Consider the following 18171-nt stretch of genomic DNA (forward strand, 5'->3'; position numbering starts at 1 on the left):
GAAGAGGTGAGCTCCAGTCCCTTCTCTTTCACTGCCCCACTCTCTGTCCCCATACCACCAGCCAGGACCTGGGTAAGTCGTGAGTGGCTATCAGCCTGGGCATATCCATGTCCTGTCCTAGACCAAGACCTGCCCAATGAGGAATTAGGAAACTTTCCTAAATGTTGGAAGTTCATAAATCCATTGAATTGGACTGGGAGCTAAAACTGAAGGGTAACCTCAAATAGTCTCTACTGGACCTTTTTTTTTTTTTTTTAACACCATGAAGATTACAAACTAAGGCAAAGAAAAGATCTGATCTAAAAGAGTTCTCCTTCCTCATGGTGATTTTTGATTAAGATCGAAAAGAAGACTTTGGAGAATGCCCTCACTTGATGAAAAACAAATATCCTTGCCCTCTGGCTTCAAGGGTTATTCCAAAGACAACACTCTAAAGACAAAAGTGATTTTCCTAACCCCCAACTTTCAATGCTGTCCTGGGAACCAACACCCACATTCATTCTTTCCATCTCTTACATCACTTGCAGTAGCAGAGATGGTAGCAGAATTACATGGATAGCAATTAGACACAAGGGAAGATAAACCAACCTTAGTGAGAAATGATTTTGTAGGAGGGAGGTGTTTTGAGAGGCCCCCCTTCATACACTGTATTTGAAATATAGATTGATGTTCATCATTGAACACATTACTCTCGTCTATTAGGCAAGAGCCTACCGTGTCTATAAATTCAATTTCCTTTACCATGGTAGCTTTCTGGTTTATTTGGATAAATGTCGAACTGTCTACTGTTATTTATCTAAGTAGCTCATGAGGGAACCAAAAGTCTAATGATGTAAGATGAGGTGGTACAACAGCACCTCCAAGCAATTCTCCAGGATAGCTCTTCACCTCATTACCTTGCCCGGATGTACTGCTTGGAGAAATTGTGCAGATTATGTGTAACTTGGTATGCTGGGTGTCATTTTTTCACCATACTTGTGTCCTTTAATTGTGCCATGTTTTATCCTGCTTGATACATGGCACTTCACAGTTTGCACTGCTAGGTGACATTTCTAATTACTCTATTCACAGCTTCTTCTGCCTTGTTCTTACTTCTCGCCTTAATTTCATCCCACTAGTTTTAGTATTTATTCTTCTTTCTTTGGCTCTTCTCTTGTCACTGCTGTGGTCCCACAGAGTGTAAGCTTTTTTTATTGGGGAGCTTTATGGCTGTTAAAGTAACTTCAGGAGGAGATAATGCCTTCACTGGACAAAACCAGACTGCATAAAAATTGACACAGATCTCCTCAGTTTCTTATTGTAAAATGGTTAGACCACTCCACATTTCTAGGGAAAGAAAAGGATAGCTGAGCACTGATTCATACCGACGAGTTGATACCAAAGCTTTTTAGTATAAAAGCTTCTGTTCCCTGTTGGATCTGGGAAAAACTGAAACTCAGACGCCTCTATCACTGTTTTATGTGTCTGATTAACATCATGGCACGCGTCGTGCAAAACATAACTTACCCAGGCTCTAAGCTTTCCTACTAACTGTACTATTTTATGGGGTTACTTATGAGACTCTAGGTCTAGGAAAAAATTTCAAGTAAAAATGTCCTAGAATCCAAGGCTCGTCAGCAGATTCCAACATACAATGTGACCAGACGGTAACTCACCTAAATAACATTTCTTGCCCAATGGGAAAACATAAAATTAATGTAATAAATTTAATAAATTTTAAATTAATATAAAATTAATAATACATGAAATTAATATACAAAGTTATACGAATTTTCTTCATGGCAAAAAAAGTCTTTACCCCACAACTCTCTTGAGATTCAGAAACTCTACAAATCAGCTTATGAAACACATGTACTCTAATTTAGCTAAGACCCCAGAAGTCAATGTTTGTAAAACTGGGGGCATAAGGGAGCCTTAAAGCCCATTTCCAAAATGCATCTAACTCAAGGGCACACTGAACTTCCTTGAAAGATGTCCTCTTGTTTATCATGGTCTGAAGAACAGAAAGCATTTGACACACTGCCTTTCCCTGTGGAATATGACCAAACCTAATCTAAACTTCATTAACGTGCCTCTAAAACGCTCATGGTGTAACGTAAGCAAGCAAACTGATAGAACTGCACCATGACTGCAAAGGCCAAAGCAAGGCAATATACCTTTCTTTTACAAAGATCAGAGTCCCTAAGGGGAGTGCCAAACATGTTTGCACAAATCTTCCTGTAAATGACCTAACTCCAATGAAAACCCATCCCAAGGGAAGGACCTTCCCTAACCGCTGTGCAGTACTGATGAAAGAAATGTAAAGACTGGAGGCAAAGTTCCTCCCTTCTCATCCATAGCTCTGATTTTTAGGGAAAAAAAAAAAGAAAACGCCTTTGAAAGATGATACGTATTATATATCGTATGTATACCTTCCTTTCTCTCTCCAAGAATGGAGGGTATTATTCTCCTCCGCAAAGCTCTTTTCTTATCAACATGTAGCTTAGGACTATCTTCTGAAACATTCTGATATTTACGTATTTATTTAAGGCTAGAAGTCGGTAAGATAAAAAATGAAATTAGTGGAACGTGCAATGCATTATCCTCTCTTTTATGGTAATATTAAATATATTAATATAGTCGATGGACCATTTGCTCTCCTAATGCAGAGTATCTTATTATGAGACATCAATTTCATAAAAGATTTATTTGATGACAAAAGGGCTCAGGCCAAAATTCTGAGTGTCTATTCTTTACAACCAAGTTATGAATTTTCTCTAAAGGCATTTTCCATGAAGGACACAAGAAGTCTGGTTTAAGGTGACCTCAAGGGAAATACGAATGTCTTAAAAGTTTGCTTTGGGGTCAAGTTTCTGAGCTACACTGCTAAACAGGGCATTTCAGAGCACAAAAGATTCTGTATGGCTTGTGTACACAGACCTAATTCACCATATAATGGTTCCCTTCTCTACTTGCTGCCTTGTAGCAATTGCTTTCATTTCTTAGCACATCCTCATTTACGGAGAAGCAGCCAGCCGACTTTCAGATTTATGCCATTATTTGCTTCTTCACCTTGAACTCCAACTGAATCCTGCTACACTTTTGGAATGTGAGTGCCAAACAGTGGTTGTGTGCCAGACACAAGCACTTCCCAGTTTCACTCAGCTAGCTCTCTTGATTTCAGGGAATCACAGGTTCCTGCTAGAGGGTTTCAATGTGGTACTTACACAACCCACCTAACTTAACTGTTCCTTTGCCTAAACACTTTGTAACCTGGAGACGCAATTTGGGAACAGAGGCAATTACAACATCAGGGAGCCAGCAACTTCCCTTGACATGGGGAACGAGTAGAACTAGAAATCAGGGATTCTGGGTACTTGACAAATGCCCTCCACACATGGTTCAGCTCAGCCCTAACCCTAATTTGCGTTCATTAACTCAACAAATATTTATTGATTGCTTACAAGGTGCTAGGCGCTGTTTTGAGGATACGATGACCCAAGGACCTGTTCTAGGCTTCTCACTGGACCTGCCCTAGGAGTATGGTAACCAGTACAATAATCACAGTAGCTCCTTCTAGTTAAGCTTTTATTGTATGCCAGGTACCACCGTATTTCACCAGTTCTAAGAGTCAAATTTTGTTCACATTTTCACATCTCTGGAATCAGACTGCTCCTTCAAAATTAGTGTTTTCTTACAACTGAGGCTGGTCAGGCAGCACAATGGTCTGCTGGTGTGACTGTGGACCTATCTACACACAGGGTTGTATATCAATTCAGGTGGTCTGTGTCTACCTCCTTCTAAAAATACATATTATAAATGCTAAGGAATCATGCCATATTTAACTGATAACCTTTTCTCTCCTTGGGGATACGAACAATAATGACACTTCTCATACACGATGACATATCGGCTTTGAAGAAAATTGTATGCATGTATCATTTCAGGGAATACTTGAAGCATCTTTACAAGGTAGGAGTTAACCCTGTTTTCTTGTATGGGAAACTCAGGTGCAGGGAGATTAAACAGCAAGCCCATAGTCATATGGTTTTTAAGCATATACATCAGAATTTGAACCCAGGTCTCTCTGACACCAAAGCCCAAGTATGTACTTTCCATTACAACAAGCTGTTTCTTTTGTAATTACCAAGGCAGGGCGAGAACCTCTGCAGCTGTGTTATAGGTAAAATGTAGAATGAAATAATACCTATCTACAGTACATTCAAAGCTGTGCCCAGAATCTTAAATCATGAAACAAGTACAAATAAATGAACAAATGAAAGACTTAGGAAATGGGGATCTGTACGCTTGGTGACCCCCCTAAGTGATCCAGACAGTAAACAGAGTGTGTGGAGACAGAGACAACAGTGTCTCATTACTGCTTCAGGACCAGTGACTACTAGAGAGAGAGCTGCTACAGAGGAAGTCCAGGACGGAACTGCATGGTGACTCAAGGGACAGATAGGTGGTGGACACTCCATCCTCATCCACCCGACACATACGTCACGGAGGCACAAAGTCCTGGGCTGGGAGATGATAACAGTATCCCATTTCCTTACTGAGATCCTTGGGAACCTGGGGTATAGCGCTTACTCCCTCCTTCCTGGTTCTGCATTAAGACGCTCTATTAAGCTGGAACCAAAAATTACGTACTCATTCTCACCGATCAAGTCCACCCAGGAGGATGGAAAGCCCTGTGTTGGCCGACTAGCTTGATTCCTTATTTTGTACTATTTTTTTTTTTATTGAAGTGTAGTTGATTTACAATGTTGTGTTACATTCAGGTGCAAAGTGATTCAATTATATATACATATATTTATATGTACATATCTGTTCTTTTTCAGATTCTTTTCCATTATAGGTTATTACAGGATATTGAATATAGTTCCCCGTGCTATTCAGTAGGTCTGTGTTGTTTGCCTATTTTGTATGTAGTAGTGTGTACGTGTTAATCTCAGACTCCTAACGTATCCCTCCATCTGACCCCTGACTACTTTGATTTCTGACGGGCACCTTGGGGAGAAAAGCAAAAACACTTCCGCCCCCTCAGCAGAGGAACTCATTTTTCTGAATGTCAAACGTGAGATACAAATGTTGCCATGTGGTGGCTAGGTGATGAAGACCTAGCTCATGACTTAATTGACTTTCCGTAATAAGTCGACAGACCCTCTGAAATCAGGTATACAATTAGGAAATGGCAGTCCCACTGCCAGAGACGCACCAGTGTGGAGACACTGACAGGACTTTATTATCTGGTTAAGAGCACATGAGCATATCTATTAGATAAAAAGTCTGCTACTAACATGGAACGGATAACATAACTGGGTCCCCTGACTTAACTTGTGGGCAGTTCTCTTTTTCTCTGTGTGGTCGACTGTGAGGTTGGACCGTCTGGGGCCGGGGAATTGGGTGGAAATGTTATTTGCCGGATTGTTCAGACATCATCATTAGTATTTTGCCCTTTAGATAATGGGAGATAAATATATAATCTGGAATTCATACAGGAGGGGAAGGTTTAGTGTTTCTCTGGATAGCCAAAGAGCAGTGAGTTTGAAAGAGAGAGCTGACATTTTTCCTAGGCTCTGTCCTCATGAAGGATGCCAGGTTAAACTGACTGTTCTCATCAGTTTCTGTCACTTTCTTTATGTTTCCCCCCAAACCTGCTCTATTCAGCAAGATGGGAATACACAAAATAGCAGCTGAGAACGCAGGACTCATCAGCTGTGAGTCTCAACACATCAATTTCCAAGAGTAGCAACTTTAAACACATTGTAGGCTTTTAGTTTCCATAGAAAATAATCCCTCATTGTTTTCAAAAGAAACTGAAAGCACCCCAAATTACTACACTTTTAACATCCTGACATGTTGATGGCCCGCGTTCTTCCCAGATCAAAGTGAGAGTGGCAGAAGACAGAGCGGTGAACGGCTTACTTAAAACATAGTATTTCATATTTGGCAGGAATTACTGTAGTGAAAAGAGACAAGGTGACTTTCTAACACACACACACACACACACACACACACACACACACACATTAGTTTGGCAGGGATCTGAAGAGCTAAAAACTAATTTAGGATGACATAAATGCTCTTATCTTTCTCTCTGCCACCCTTCCTTTCCCAGCCACGTGAAGAGTTTTTGACAGAAGACTTGTTTTTAACTCAGGGGTGACGGTCTGAATCCTGTGTCATGCTGAACTGTTCTGTTGACACTCATCTTAGAATCTGGAGGATTATCTGGATTTAAACAGCAAAGTCATACACTGCAAGCATCTTTCTTCCTTGATGGAGGGTAGCCCTGCAAGAACGTTGGTGCCTTTTAAGGAAATGAGATCTAGCCAATGTTAACCTGGGACAAGAAAGCAGTGATGTCATTCAGGGACCCAGCATTGTTACGACCCGTTAGAAAACCTCAACAAACTAGGCATCAGGCACTGAGTCATCTTTAAAAACAGGCAATGGTTTTGCAGAGACACCTACGGTAACTGAAGACTGAGGACAAGTGAGTGTGTGGCAAAGTTCCTCGGCGATTCTACTCCATCCATGAGTTGGGGCAGTGTTTCAAGCAGTCTGTTGGGATGGAAATTTTTATCTTATAGAAAGTTTTTTAAAGAGAAAAGGAACTTGCTTTTTCTACTTTTGGTTTGGGTCAAAAATCAGATGTAATTATTCATTGTGTAACGCGATTGCAGGCAATCACCTGCTCATTTACAGTGGACGTATGAGTGGCCTCTTAGCCAATTTGATAGCATTATGTTTTTGATTGTTTGTTTGTTTTCTTTTCTTTTGATAAAGGTGGAAACACTCTGAAAAGGTACTCTTAGGAAAAGAACAGTAATACAATCAGACGGGGGTTGGCAAACTCTGGCAACGGCACGTGGAGCTAGGGGAGAGTTTGACATTTTAAACAGTTGAAAAAAATCAAAAGAATAACATTTCATGACACAGGAAAAGTACATAAAATTCAAATTTCTGTGTCCACAATTAAAGGCGCCTGGAACAAAGCCATGCCCATTTGTTTACACACTGTCTGTGGCTGCTCTTGAATTACAACGGCAACGTTGAGAAGTTGTAACAGACTGTTTGACCCACAAAATCAAAAATATTTACTATCTGGTTCTTGACAGAAAAACTTTTCTGGTCTCTGTAATAGAAGATATTTGGGAAAGCAGAAATATGAGGACAGGTTAGGAGACCAAGGAGATGTGGCTTTTGTACACTTCGTTAGAAGACGAGTTCAGGAAGGAGGGGAACCAACTACTCTCCCTTGCTGATAAGGACAGAATCAGGTAAGGTGAATTGATGCTACAAAAAGGATGACTGAGGTTTTATGCAGCATTTGGGAAATACGGCCAACTGTGATGTTTAGCAGAGAGCAGTCAAGGGAAGGATGTATTAGACTAGGCATGAGGAGACCAAGCGCCTAGTCCTGGCCCTGCAACTAACTAGCCATGTGACTTGAGACCCTCTGGGCCTCAGCATCAGTTCCTGTCAAATGATTGTAATACGCCAATTTCATTTTCTGCCAGAGTGTATGTTGGGGGCTGGGGGTATGGTTCAAGTTTAATAGTAATATAAAAGTGCTTTAAACGGAAAAGCGTACAGTTCTAAACAAATAGAAGACTCTAACCAGCTACTGTATGTACCCTATAAGGATAAAAACATGGTAGAGTTGGCATAACACAGGTGAGAAACACTACGCTGGTCACATGATTTAGAAACTTAGGGATCCAGAGGGATTTCTGGTGTTGCAGGCAATGAAAGTACTTGAGCTGCCCAAGGATAACAGACAGCTTCCTGAGCAGGAAGCTCTCTTGCGTTTCACGGCCAAATTCTTCTAAACCCGTCTTCCCTATAGGAACCATTTGGGCCAGGGGCTGAGTAACGCACAAAACAGTCCCCTAGTGGTTTGTGCAGCTTTTCAGAGGAATTCATTCTAGGATGTCTTGTACACTGGGAGAATCTGGCATCGGGAGAATCTGCTGGAAGAGTGTATCATAAAAGATCTCTGACCTCAGCTGTGTGAACAGGAACTGGGGGACCTCTCCTGAGCTGGTAAAGGCTCACGTCTTCCATTTTGCCAGAGGGCTGGTGTTATGCTGATTTACACCCACCCACAGGCTGGGTCTATGGAAGAATTTGTCATGGGGCTGAACGTTTCCAAATTGCTCATTTCTGGAAAGACTTCATGCAGGTTTCAACATGCAAGGAAGATAATTTGGCCTATTTGTTGCAGTTCCTGGCAGGCCTGAACCCAGTGCCTGCCCATAAATGTCCTGCAGTTGACGCTTCAATTTCAGGACCTGTCATGTTCCAGGGGAACACAGGGTTGTGTACGAGCTAGTGTGGGCTCAGGCCTTAAAAACTTCGGCCTCCTTAACAGGAAGGCTTTGATTTTTATGTTGTCCTTCTGTTCTCCCTGATGGCTTGTCTTCTAGGTAGGCACAATCACGTGTTGCTCCTGACGGCACTTTTCTCTGTGTTTTCAATGCACTGTTTGTGTCCCTGCAGCTCCATAATAAATAATATACTGCCTTTCATCTTTAAAGTGATTTATACACATTAATTAATCCTCACCATACTTTGGAGTTTCTGAACGTTAATAACCACCATACTCCCAGGTTTTACTTAGGAAACCAAGACCCAGAAAGAAAACAACTTTGTTAAAGCTAAGGAGAAAGGCATCACTGGGGTCATGACCAGTCCTCCAGATCGTGACCCCTCACCATGCTTGCAGACCCGTCATCACCTCTGGAGAGGAGCCCTGTAGCCCTCTATGCACCACCACTACTGCTGGGTGAATCGGCCCATTCCATCACTCATTTTGAGTCATAAACAATTCTTCAGTACTCCAGGGTCGGAGCATAATCTTACCTAAAGCATACATAATAGGAAGTGATGGATTATAAACTAATAAGCCATCCTAAGATGCTCGGGTCCAGCTTCCAGTAGCCTCCAGACTGAGGACACATATGTTTCCTAATCCATCATTTACAAGTTACACACCCAATTAAAACATTAAACTCTCGCTACAGGGTTTTCCATGATCACCCTACAGAAAGCTATTATATTTTAACTATCAAGCTCGATAACTCAGGCACTAGCCATCTATCTCTCTCCTGCGAGTGGAGAAGGAGGTACACAAGGGACGGTACCGGCAGAGGCAGGCAGTGCCTCAATTTCCATATTTGGGCCTCTCCACGGTGCCCACCGGCCCAGCAGAACATTAAGCCTGAGAGGTGAGCTCATGGACCCTTTTTGAAGTTTCTGACACAAAGCTGAATCATGCCAGGACCCCAAAGGCATGTTCAGTTTGCTTCCACCAACCCCTCCCCTTCTCCTCCCCAACAGCTACCTGGGGAAGCACACAAAACTACCTTTAATGATACAAAAGATTCCACTCAAGTGATTGAGGGTGCAACAGATGCCCTTGCCCCTCCTCGAGTCGATCCATGACTCCATCCTTCATCAAGAGGTAAGTGAGAAGCAGACATGACCTTCAGTTAGGGGTGTGTGGGTATCTGACCTCAGCCCATATGTAGAGCTGGGGTTTAGAGCACAAAGGTGTTTGCAAAGCCCCAGGTAAACATGGTGCGTTTCCCTGGAGTGTCAATTTTCTTACTTCTAGAGGCCATTCCTGAGAGATGCAACTGACGAGGACTGTAAAAACACCTTTTTCTCTATTAAGATGAGTATAGCAACATTATGGGAGAGAGTGAAAACCTCGTATCAGTTCTTGGCCTGTCGTGGTTTGCCTTGGGCAGGGCCCCAGATCTCTGGGGGAGCACAGTCACCCTTCTCTGCCATCAGGCAAGCTTGGGCACAATGGTCTGGGAAGTTCTGGACCAGCTTATTCTCTTGCTGGCTGCCGGAGGATGAAGGAGGTGTGAGAGAGAAGGGAGGGCTTACACTGGGAGAAAGGGCAAAACCAGAATGGTTAGGGATGGTTTTTATTCTCCCTCTTGTAAATAGGAAGCATTTCAGCATAAGTGTTTTGAGCTGATTTACAGCCGGTCTCTTTTTGCTGCTGGGTTACACGTTTGCTTTGCAACGTGGCACAGCCAAACTGGGGAGGCCTGACAGAGCGGCCCGGAGACCAAGCCAGAACCATCAAGTGTTTTAAATAAACTTTAACAAATGTCACCGTGGCCTCGGTCTGGGCCAGCAGATCTGCCGCGAGCAAGTTCAGGTGACAAAGTAGCAGCGCTGAGGGCACTTCGTTGCGGCCAGGAGCTGCGAGCAGGCTTTGTGTCTAGCCCAGGATGCTCAAATGCGCGGGGCACCCTGTACCTGAACTCTTGGCATCTGCTGGTTCCCATAGTTACAAGGCCACATCCCACGGATGCAAATCAACATCCCTGGCATTCAAAGAAAGACACCCCAGCAACTTCACCAATCTGCTATCCTAAGTCATACCCTGAGCTCCCACCCAGAATCACAGCTGGCGTGGGAGGTGAACCTGACTCAGATTCAGCAGCATGTGGGATGAGACTTGAGGCTAAAGGGACAGAGGCAAAGGAGGGGACTTGGGCAAGATCCACTGGGTCTGGGTGACCTGATTCCCTATGAAGACCTGGTTGGGTGCTCTAGCCTCTCTATCCTGTTTCTGTTCTCCAGCTCTAAAAATCATCTAGCTGCTTTGGCTTTCCATCCGATATGATGTTCTAGGCATGCCGATTTGCTTTTCTTCTATTTGGTTTTTGTCTGAAGTTAACCAATGCTGCGTGAATTTCAGAGCACAGACCTGGGTTAAAATCCAAGATGGAGGAGACCAGAAGGCTACTTGAGGAGTGAGGGATGGGTTGGCAGGAATGACGATTTTCAACTTATCTCCAAGAGAGAATACAGTAAGGATGCTTAATATCACTTCTGATAAATGTCATTTAGAATCATGAAGGAGAAACTCATCAGACTGAAATGGATTTCGGGAGGAAAAAAGCACTCCCATCCATCACTCATTTTTACATCTTTCAGGAGCCAACAAGCCAATGGTACAGACAACAGAGGCCCTCTACATTCACAAGTCGGCGACAGCGCCCCCACCTGCTCACAACTGCCCTGACTTACCTATGAAATACGCCAGCAGGATGGCCAAGACGAGGGCCGCAGCGATGGCCGACAGGGCGGCGCATTTCCAGCTGCAGTATTTGGAGGGCTTCTTCAGCTTGAAGGCCTTCCTGGAGAAGGTATTCCGGGGCAGCAGGCGGGGTGGTGGTGTGTAAACGGTTCCTGAGGTCAAAGGGTATCCCGGAGAGGAGCTGCTAAACAGGGGTGTGCTTCCCGAGGATGTCTTGAAGAGGAAGTGCCTGCCAGGGAAAGGGAAAGGGTCAGGATCCACATCGTGGCTATTGAGGACCATCCAGCTGCTTTTTTTCCCCCACTCTGCTTTCTATAGCACTAATATAGTTCTGATTACCTACCCAACCGTGTCATGGGCAAAGGGGCGAATGTTACATTTGATGGTGACATAAACTAATTCCATAAACTCACATCATTTCATGTTTTCACATTTACCTCTGGATTTTATCTTCCACAATAATCCTGCAACATATGCAAAGCAAATATGGAAACTGAGTTACTGCTGCTCACTCAGAGATGCTGGCCATGATATGGTGAAGATGGTGCTGAGCTCTATCAGGTATTGGGACCTATTATTTAAAGGCACTTGAAGAACAGACATGTGGTTGCCAAGGTGGGTAGGGGAGGGATGGGTTGGGAGTTTGGGATTAGCAGATGCAAACTATTATATATAGGATGGATAAACAACAAGGTCCTACTGTACAGCACAGGGAACTATATTCAATATCCTGGGATAAACCATAATGGAAAAGAATATGAAAAAAAATATATGTATGTATAACTGAATCGCTTTGCTGTACAGCAGAAATTAACATTGTAAACCAACTGTACGTCAATCAAAAAAAAAAGGCACTTGAAATATGTCGTCACAACTATTTACAAACTGAATATTATAATATCCCCATTAAAGATATGAGAAATCAGGCTTGGCAAAGTCAAGCAACCGTTCAAGGATGTAAACCCCAAGCTCTGTCTTATACTGAAGTCTGTGCTCTTAAGTGTCATCCTAAACTGTCTCTCTTGAGCCTTCTTTCTGGGCTGTTTTCCCCTTTCACTCGCCTCCTGTTCTGAGACCACCCCTCTAGGTCACTTTTTATTTTCTGCATCCTTTTTTTTTTTTTTGGTTTAAATTGAAGTATAGTTGATTTACAATGTTGTGTTAGTTTCAGGTGTACAGCACAGTGATTATATATAAACATGCATATCTATATGTATGTATATATATTCTTTTTCAGATTATTTTCCATTATAGGTTATTACAAGACACTGAACATAGTTCCCTGTGCTATACAGTAAATCCTTGTTGTTTATCTTTTTTATATATAGTAGTGTATATCTGTTAATCCCAAACTTCTAATTTACCTCTCCCCCATCCCTTTCCCCTTTGGTAACCACGAGTTTGCTTTCAAGATCACAATTCTTTCTTTGGAAATATCTTTGTCTGCCAATTGAACAAGGTGCCCCTTGTCTAGAACTATGGTATGTCAACAGGATAATGCGCTGTACTGTTGACCCTTAATAGAACCCTTCCTCAGGGGTCAGGAGCCTGTCACTCTCAGGACACATCAAAGACCATCAATTCTCCCACAATAGATTTTCTCCCTCTTATGTGTGCCATTTATGAAACTTCAAAGGTGCCGTGCCACACCTTGTTTAAAATGACTCGTCTTCCGGAAAATATCTAGTGGATTTCAAAGCACGGGTTCAGTAGAGTCTAGAGTCCGGCCACGTGGAGGCTGGGGGCTGTGTCTTATTTTGTACCTTGTTCATCTTTATGGTCCCAGGACCCAACGCCAGTTCAGCATGTAGGGGCGACTTGAATGAATGAATGAAGCTCCCTCATTGTTTTACGAATTTACTCAGTTTCAAGTCTAAGATTTTAAAGTGTTATACAGGTATTTCCTTTCCCTTCAAGTTTTCATTAGGTGCAATTATACTTACGGACCACACACACTATGTGTCATAACGCTAAATGTTCTACTTGAAACTAAATCTCACGTTGACCCTATGAAGTGAATACTATTTTTACCTTAGTTTTACAAAGAAGAAAACCGAAGCCCAGAGTTAGCATGCGGTGCCACTGGGCCTTAAACTCCGGTCTGCCTGACACTGAAAGCTCTAACGGGACTTACTACACCACATTCGCCTTGCATATGGTGGTTAGCGGGCTTTCCTAGTGGGATTCTGAGGCAAGATCACTGTCCTTACAAATATTTGTATCTTGGCTGCTTCCAGATAAAACCTTGAAAGTATTTTGATTCTTGACAAAGATCAAAGGAGCCTGAGATCACTGACAACCATGTCAGAAAATGAGTATCTGATTAGTGAATTATTTAGCATGGCTAACATCAAAATAAACAACCAATACTTAAAACTTTATTTGTGGGGGCTTCCCTGGTGGCGCAGTGTTTGAGAATCTGCCTGTAAATGCAGGGGACACGGGTTCGAGCCCTGGTCTGGGAGGATCCCACATGCCGCAGAGCAACTAGGCCCGTGAGCCACAACTACTGAGCCTGCGCGTCCGGAGCCTGTGCTCCGCAACGAGAGGTCGCTACAGTGAAAGGCCCGCACACGGCGATGAAGAGTGGTCCCCGCTCGCCGCAACTAGAGAAAGCCCTCGCACAGAAACGAAGACCCAACACAGCCAAAATAAATAAATTAAAAACTTCTGACGTTCAGTGGAACTAAAACATGGCATTAAAAAAAAAAAAACTTTATTTGTGCTAATAAGAACGTTCAATGATCTGAACACAGCCAAGAGGTTTGATTCTGTAAGTAAGGTCTGTACTCCCTGTCCAATAGATGTCTTTGAATGCTCCCGATAAAAAGGGCCTTTGGAGGAGGAGGCCGTAGGCGTTGTGTCTAAAGGAGGCACTTTGGAGCAAGATTCATCTGGATCGGAGTCCTGGCAGTGCCGTTCCTGGACAAGGAAGTTCATGTAAGTTACCTGATGCTGCTCTTGACAGCCTCCATTTCCTCATGGGTAAAATGGAGTAAAGTGGGAGTAATAATAGCACAGGTTGTTGTGGGGATTACACACCATCACGTAGGACAACCACTTAACCAAGGGTGTGTTTCATCATAAGTACTCGATGCCCTACAAACAGCATTGATTCTTAATTCTTCAGAGAATATAAGGAGGCTGAAACATGAGTTTTACATTTAAAGCTTGACAAACGTCGAGCAAACATCTGAAGAGTTCTCCAGATCATCGATAATAGTCCACTGCCTTATAATTAAGCTAGAACATATACACACCAGAAAGCCAGGGTGGTGGAAGAACTCTGGGATTTGACTTAGAACTACTTCAAGTTTACTTCTTGGACAATTCTCCAAGAGTGGGTAGTAAAAACAGGGAATCAAACTTAGAGGAATATACGGACATTGTAAGCCATCGTTAATGAGTGTTTACAAATATACGAACACCAGTTTTCACTCCAACAGAGATCTCACCCATTCCCCTGGCTTCAGCCATCACTGATGGGGCTGGAGTCCCCAGATCTCCATTTCCAGCTCAAGTTCTTTCCTGAGACCCACATTCCAATTGTGTTTTGGGCATGTCTTCCTCTACCTTCCTTAACTCTCTTGAGCACGTTGCAACCAAACACGGACTCTTTTCCTTCCCCTCCCCAATCACACTCCTCCTGACTCCTGTTATTCCCAGTCGTCTAGGACACAATCGTCATCTTCACCCCCTCCTTTCCCTCATCTTCTCCTACACGATGGGTTAAAGTTCCCTTTCATTTTATTTCTGAAAACTTCTCCCACCAACCCTCTCCTTCATCCCTCTGCTACTTCTCTTCCCAAACCAGAAATTCCATCACGCCCTCACTTATAAATCCCTAGGGATTCTCCAGTACTTAGAAGAGGAAAACCCAAATCTCAATACGGGACCACACTCTTACAACCACTACTCAGCCTTTTTATCCTCATCTCCAACCTTATGCTTCCAGCTCCCGTGAACTCCATACTTCAGCCACACCAAACAGACACAGTGCTCCTTAACTAGTCTGTTCATGCCACGGTGCCTTTGTGGATGATGTGTAATGCTTTCTGGAATGGCTTTTCTTTATCTTTCCCACCCATCCCACCCCACCCAACTCCTACTCACCTGCCAACGACCCACCTCGGAAACCTATTCCAACCTTCCCCCCCAGCCCAAGTACCCCGTCACTTTGTGCACTCAAGAAGCTATTTATATACTTGTTTATATATATGTGTGTGTGTGTGTGCATATATATATAAATGTATATACAAACAATACTTATATAAATAATATATAACATATTATATACTATGTTATGTAAATATGTTTAATGTGTCTGTCCCAAACCAAATTTACACTTGACAGTGGTATTACTATCTTGGTACTTCCAGAATCTAAACAGCAGGGCCTCAACATCAGTCACAGTTGTGGACAGAATCAATAAAGCGAAAGCAGGAATGTTTTAGCAACATGAGGGAAATCACAAGATGAAGATTAAGAAGTTTAAATTGACTTTAGTTATTTTTTAATGCACTCATTTATAAGAAATAATAGAAGAATATGATTATTATTTCTTATGTAGTAAGTCTCCTACACACGAACCTTCAAGTTGTGAACTTTCAAAGGTGCGAACATGTGTTTGCCTGTCCAATCACGTAAGTTAGTTCACGTGTCTCATGTACGTTGTCACACGTGTGCATCCTCTACAAGTGGTTGTGCTTTTGTGTACTTTACTATAAAATACTGTAGAGAGCACAGCGGTACAGTATCTTTATTTCAAGCCCAGAACCTGTGCCATCAACGTCAGGCATGCGTGAAAACTGCAGCTTGCCCTCCGTCTCCTGTTGCTGACGATCCTTCAGCTCTACCATCTCCCACTTCCTCTCCCTCCTCCAGTCAGTAACTCTCCTTGCCTGTTCACTCGATGCCAGCCCCTGTATGCCAGCTGTTGTACTGCACTACCGTACTTTTCAAGGTACTGTACCATAAGATTAAAAATGTTTTATTTTTTTGTTTTTTTAATGTATGATTTGTGTGAAAAGTATTATAAACCTATTACAGTACACTATATAGCTGACTGTGTTAGTTGGGTACCCAGGCTAACTTTGCTGGACTTATGAACAAACTGGACTTATGAAAGAGCTCTCAGAATGGAAGTCGTTCGTATGTAGGGACTTAACTGGGATTGCTTCATGAGATCCTAACACTGTCCCCTTGACAATCCAATCTATTTTTCATACTTCCTTCTAAAAAGAAAGTCAGATTATGTCACATGTCATCACCGTCCCCTTCTCAAAAAAAGAAAGAAAGAAAGAAAGGAAGGAAGGAAGGAAGGAAGAAAGAAAGGAAGGAGGGAGGGAGGGAGGGGAAGGGAAGGAGGGAAGGGAAGAAGGAAGCAAAGTAAAAGAAAAGGCTTCCAATAATACTTAGAATAAAATCAGAAATCCTTCCCATGGCCTACAATTCCCTGCATGATCTGACCCCTGGCCACCTCTCCAACTGTATCTTCCTCCACTTTATCCTCCTCCCCTCCATGAGTTACACTGTCCTTTTGCTAGTCCTCATCATATCACATCCAACATATTCCTGCCTCAGGGGCTTTGCACTTGCTGTTCCCTTTGCCTGGAAATAGCTGCACAATTCGTTTCTTCATACCATTCAACATTCTGTTCCAGAGTCATTTTCCCAGAGAGATCTTTCCTGCCTCCCTTACTTTTTTCTCTGTCATTCTCTATCCTGTTATAACTGCTTTATTCTTCTTCAGGGTATATGCATTTGTGCTATTTACTGTCTGCCTCCATCATTAGAACTGAATTTCTATGAAGTCCAAAATAATTGGGTTTGTCTGATGTGTTCATCACTGTATCCTAACATCTAGAATAGAGCCTGGCACAAAGAAGAAAGTCAACAAATCCTTGTTGAGTGAAAGACCTGCAACGTTCCCAAGGCCAAAATCATGAATGCTAAAAGGACAATACTGTGAACATTTTGAATTCTGAAATTAGGATTCCTTCTGCCATGTTGACTCTTATTTTCCAAACAGATTTATAAGTTTGCATAGTTCATACAGGCAACTGTCTATATTTATACATACAAGGCCAGATCCTGCCACAGACCAAAAACAACCTGTATACTTTCTGGCACTGTATTATCTTTTTCAGGATACATCTCTCAGGCCGCTCATTGGTATTGTGGTGTCTCTAATGATCATTATTAAATGAAACTCATTTAGTTATCACATCCCTTGTTTCTAGTTTCTGGTCCTTAGAATTGTTAAATCAGAGTACCAAAGACATGTAGTCTCCTCACACAATACAGTTACACCCTGCTGTTTTGAATCTCTAGAAGATTACATTCAGCAAATAAAAAAAGAAAGATTCTAGGGCTTCCCTGGCGGCGCAGTGGTTGAGAGTCCGCCTGCCGATGCAGGGGACACGGGTTCGTGCCCCAGTCCAGCAAGATCCCACATGCCGCGGAGCGGCTGGGCCCGTGAGCCATGGCCACTAAGGCTGTGTGTTCAGAGTCTGTGCTCCGCAACAGGAGAGGCCTCAACAGTGAGAGGCCCGCGTAGCGAAAAAAAAAAAAAGAAAGATTCTAAAGAAGTGATCTTTAGATCACGTCCCATAAATACCTGCTTTAGGATCACTTGAAGGCTCTGCTAGAAAAGTACAAATTCCTGGGCTGCATCCAGACCTAGGCCTGGGGTCTGGCAGTGTATTGGTGAAGAAGCTTCCTAAGTGATTCTAATGTATGATAAAGTTTAAGAAACTCTACCCTAACCGTCTTTGCAACTTTCAAATACGTCTGACTTATCCAGAACACACTAGATGGTTACTATAGATATATTTTTTAAAATGCAAGTTTTGAATGCTGATGTCTTTAGGAGTGAAATGTCATGTCAAAACTTATTCTCAAATGACTCAGCCAAAAGATCTCTCTCTATATAGATATATAAGGCACACGTGGCAAAATGATAGCAATTGTTGAAACTAGGTGGTTTTTCTTATGTAGTACTATTCTTCCAACTTCTCTGAATGTTTGAAAATTTTCATAGTACCAAGTTGAAAAAATGCAAGCTCTGATTCACCCAAAGGTCGCAGTCACATGAAGCAGGAATAAAGATAAAT

General features: G+C 42.6%; 1 protein-coding gene across 1 annotated transcript in view; it reads right to left on the reverse strand.

Annotated features, from left to right (window-relative positions):
* The window catches only part of TENM2 (teneurin transmembrane protein 2), a 1008125-nt gene that overhangs the window by 275436 nt on the left and 714518 nt on the right, over positions 1-18171 (reverse strand). Inside the window, exon 5 of the mRNA XM_032628422.1 lies at positions 11047-11285. Coding sequence (XP_032484313.1) covers positions 11047-11285 — 239 coding nt within the window. The remainder of the gene's footprint in view (positions 1-11046; positions 11286-18171) is intronic.

The sequence above is a fragment of the Phocoena sinus genome, chromosome 3 (genome assembly GCF_008692025.1).
Source record: "Phocoena sinus isolate mPhoSin1 chromosome 3, mPhoSin1.pri, whole genome shotgun sequence".
In the NCBI taxonomy this organism is placed as follows: Eukaryota; Metazoa; Chordata; class Mammalia; order Artiodactyla; family Phocoenidae; genus Phocoena; species Phocoena sinus.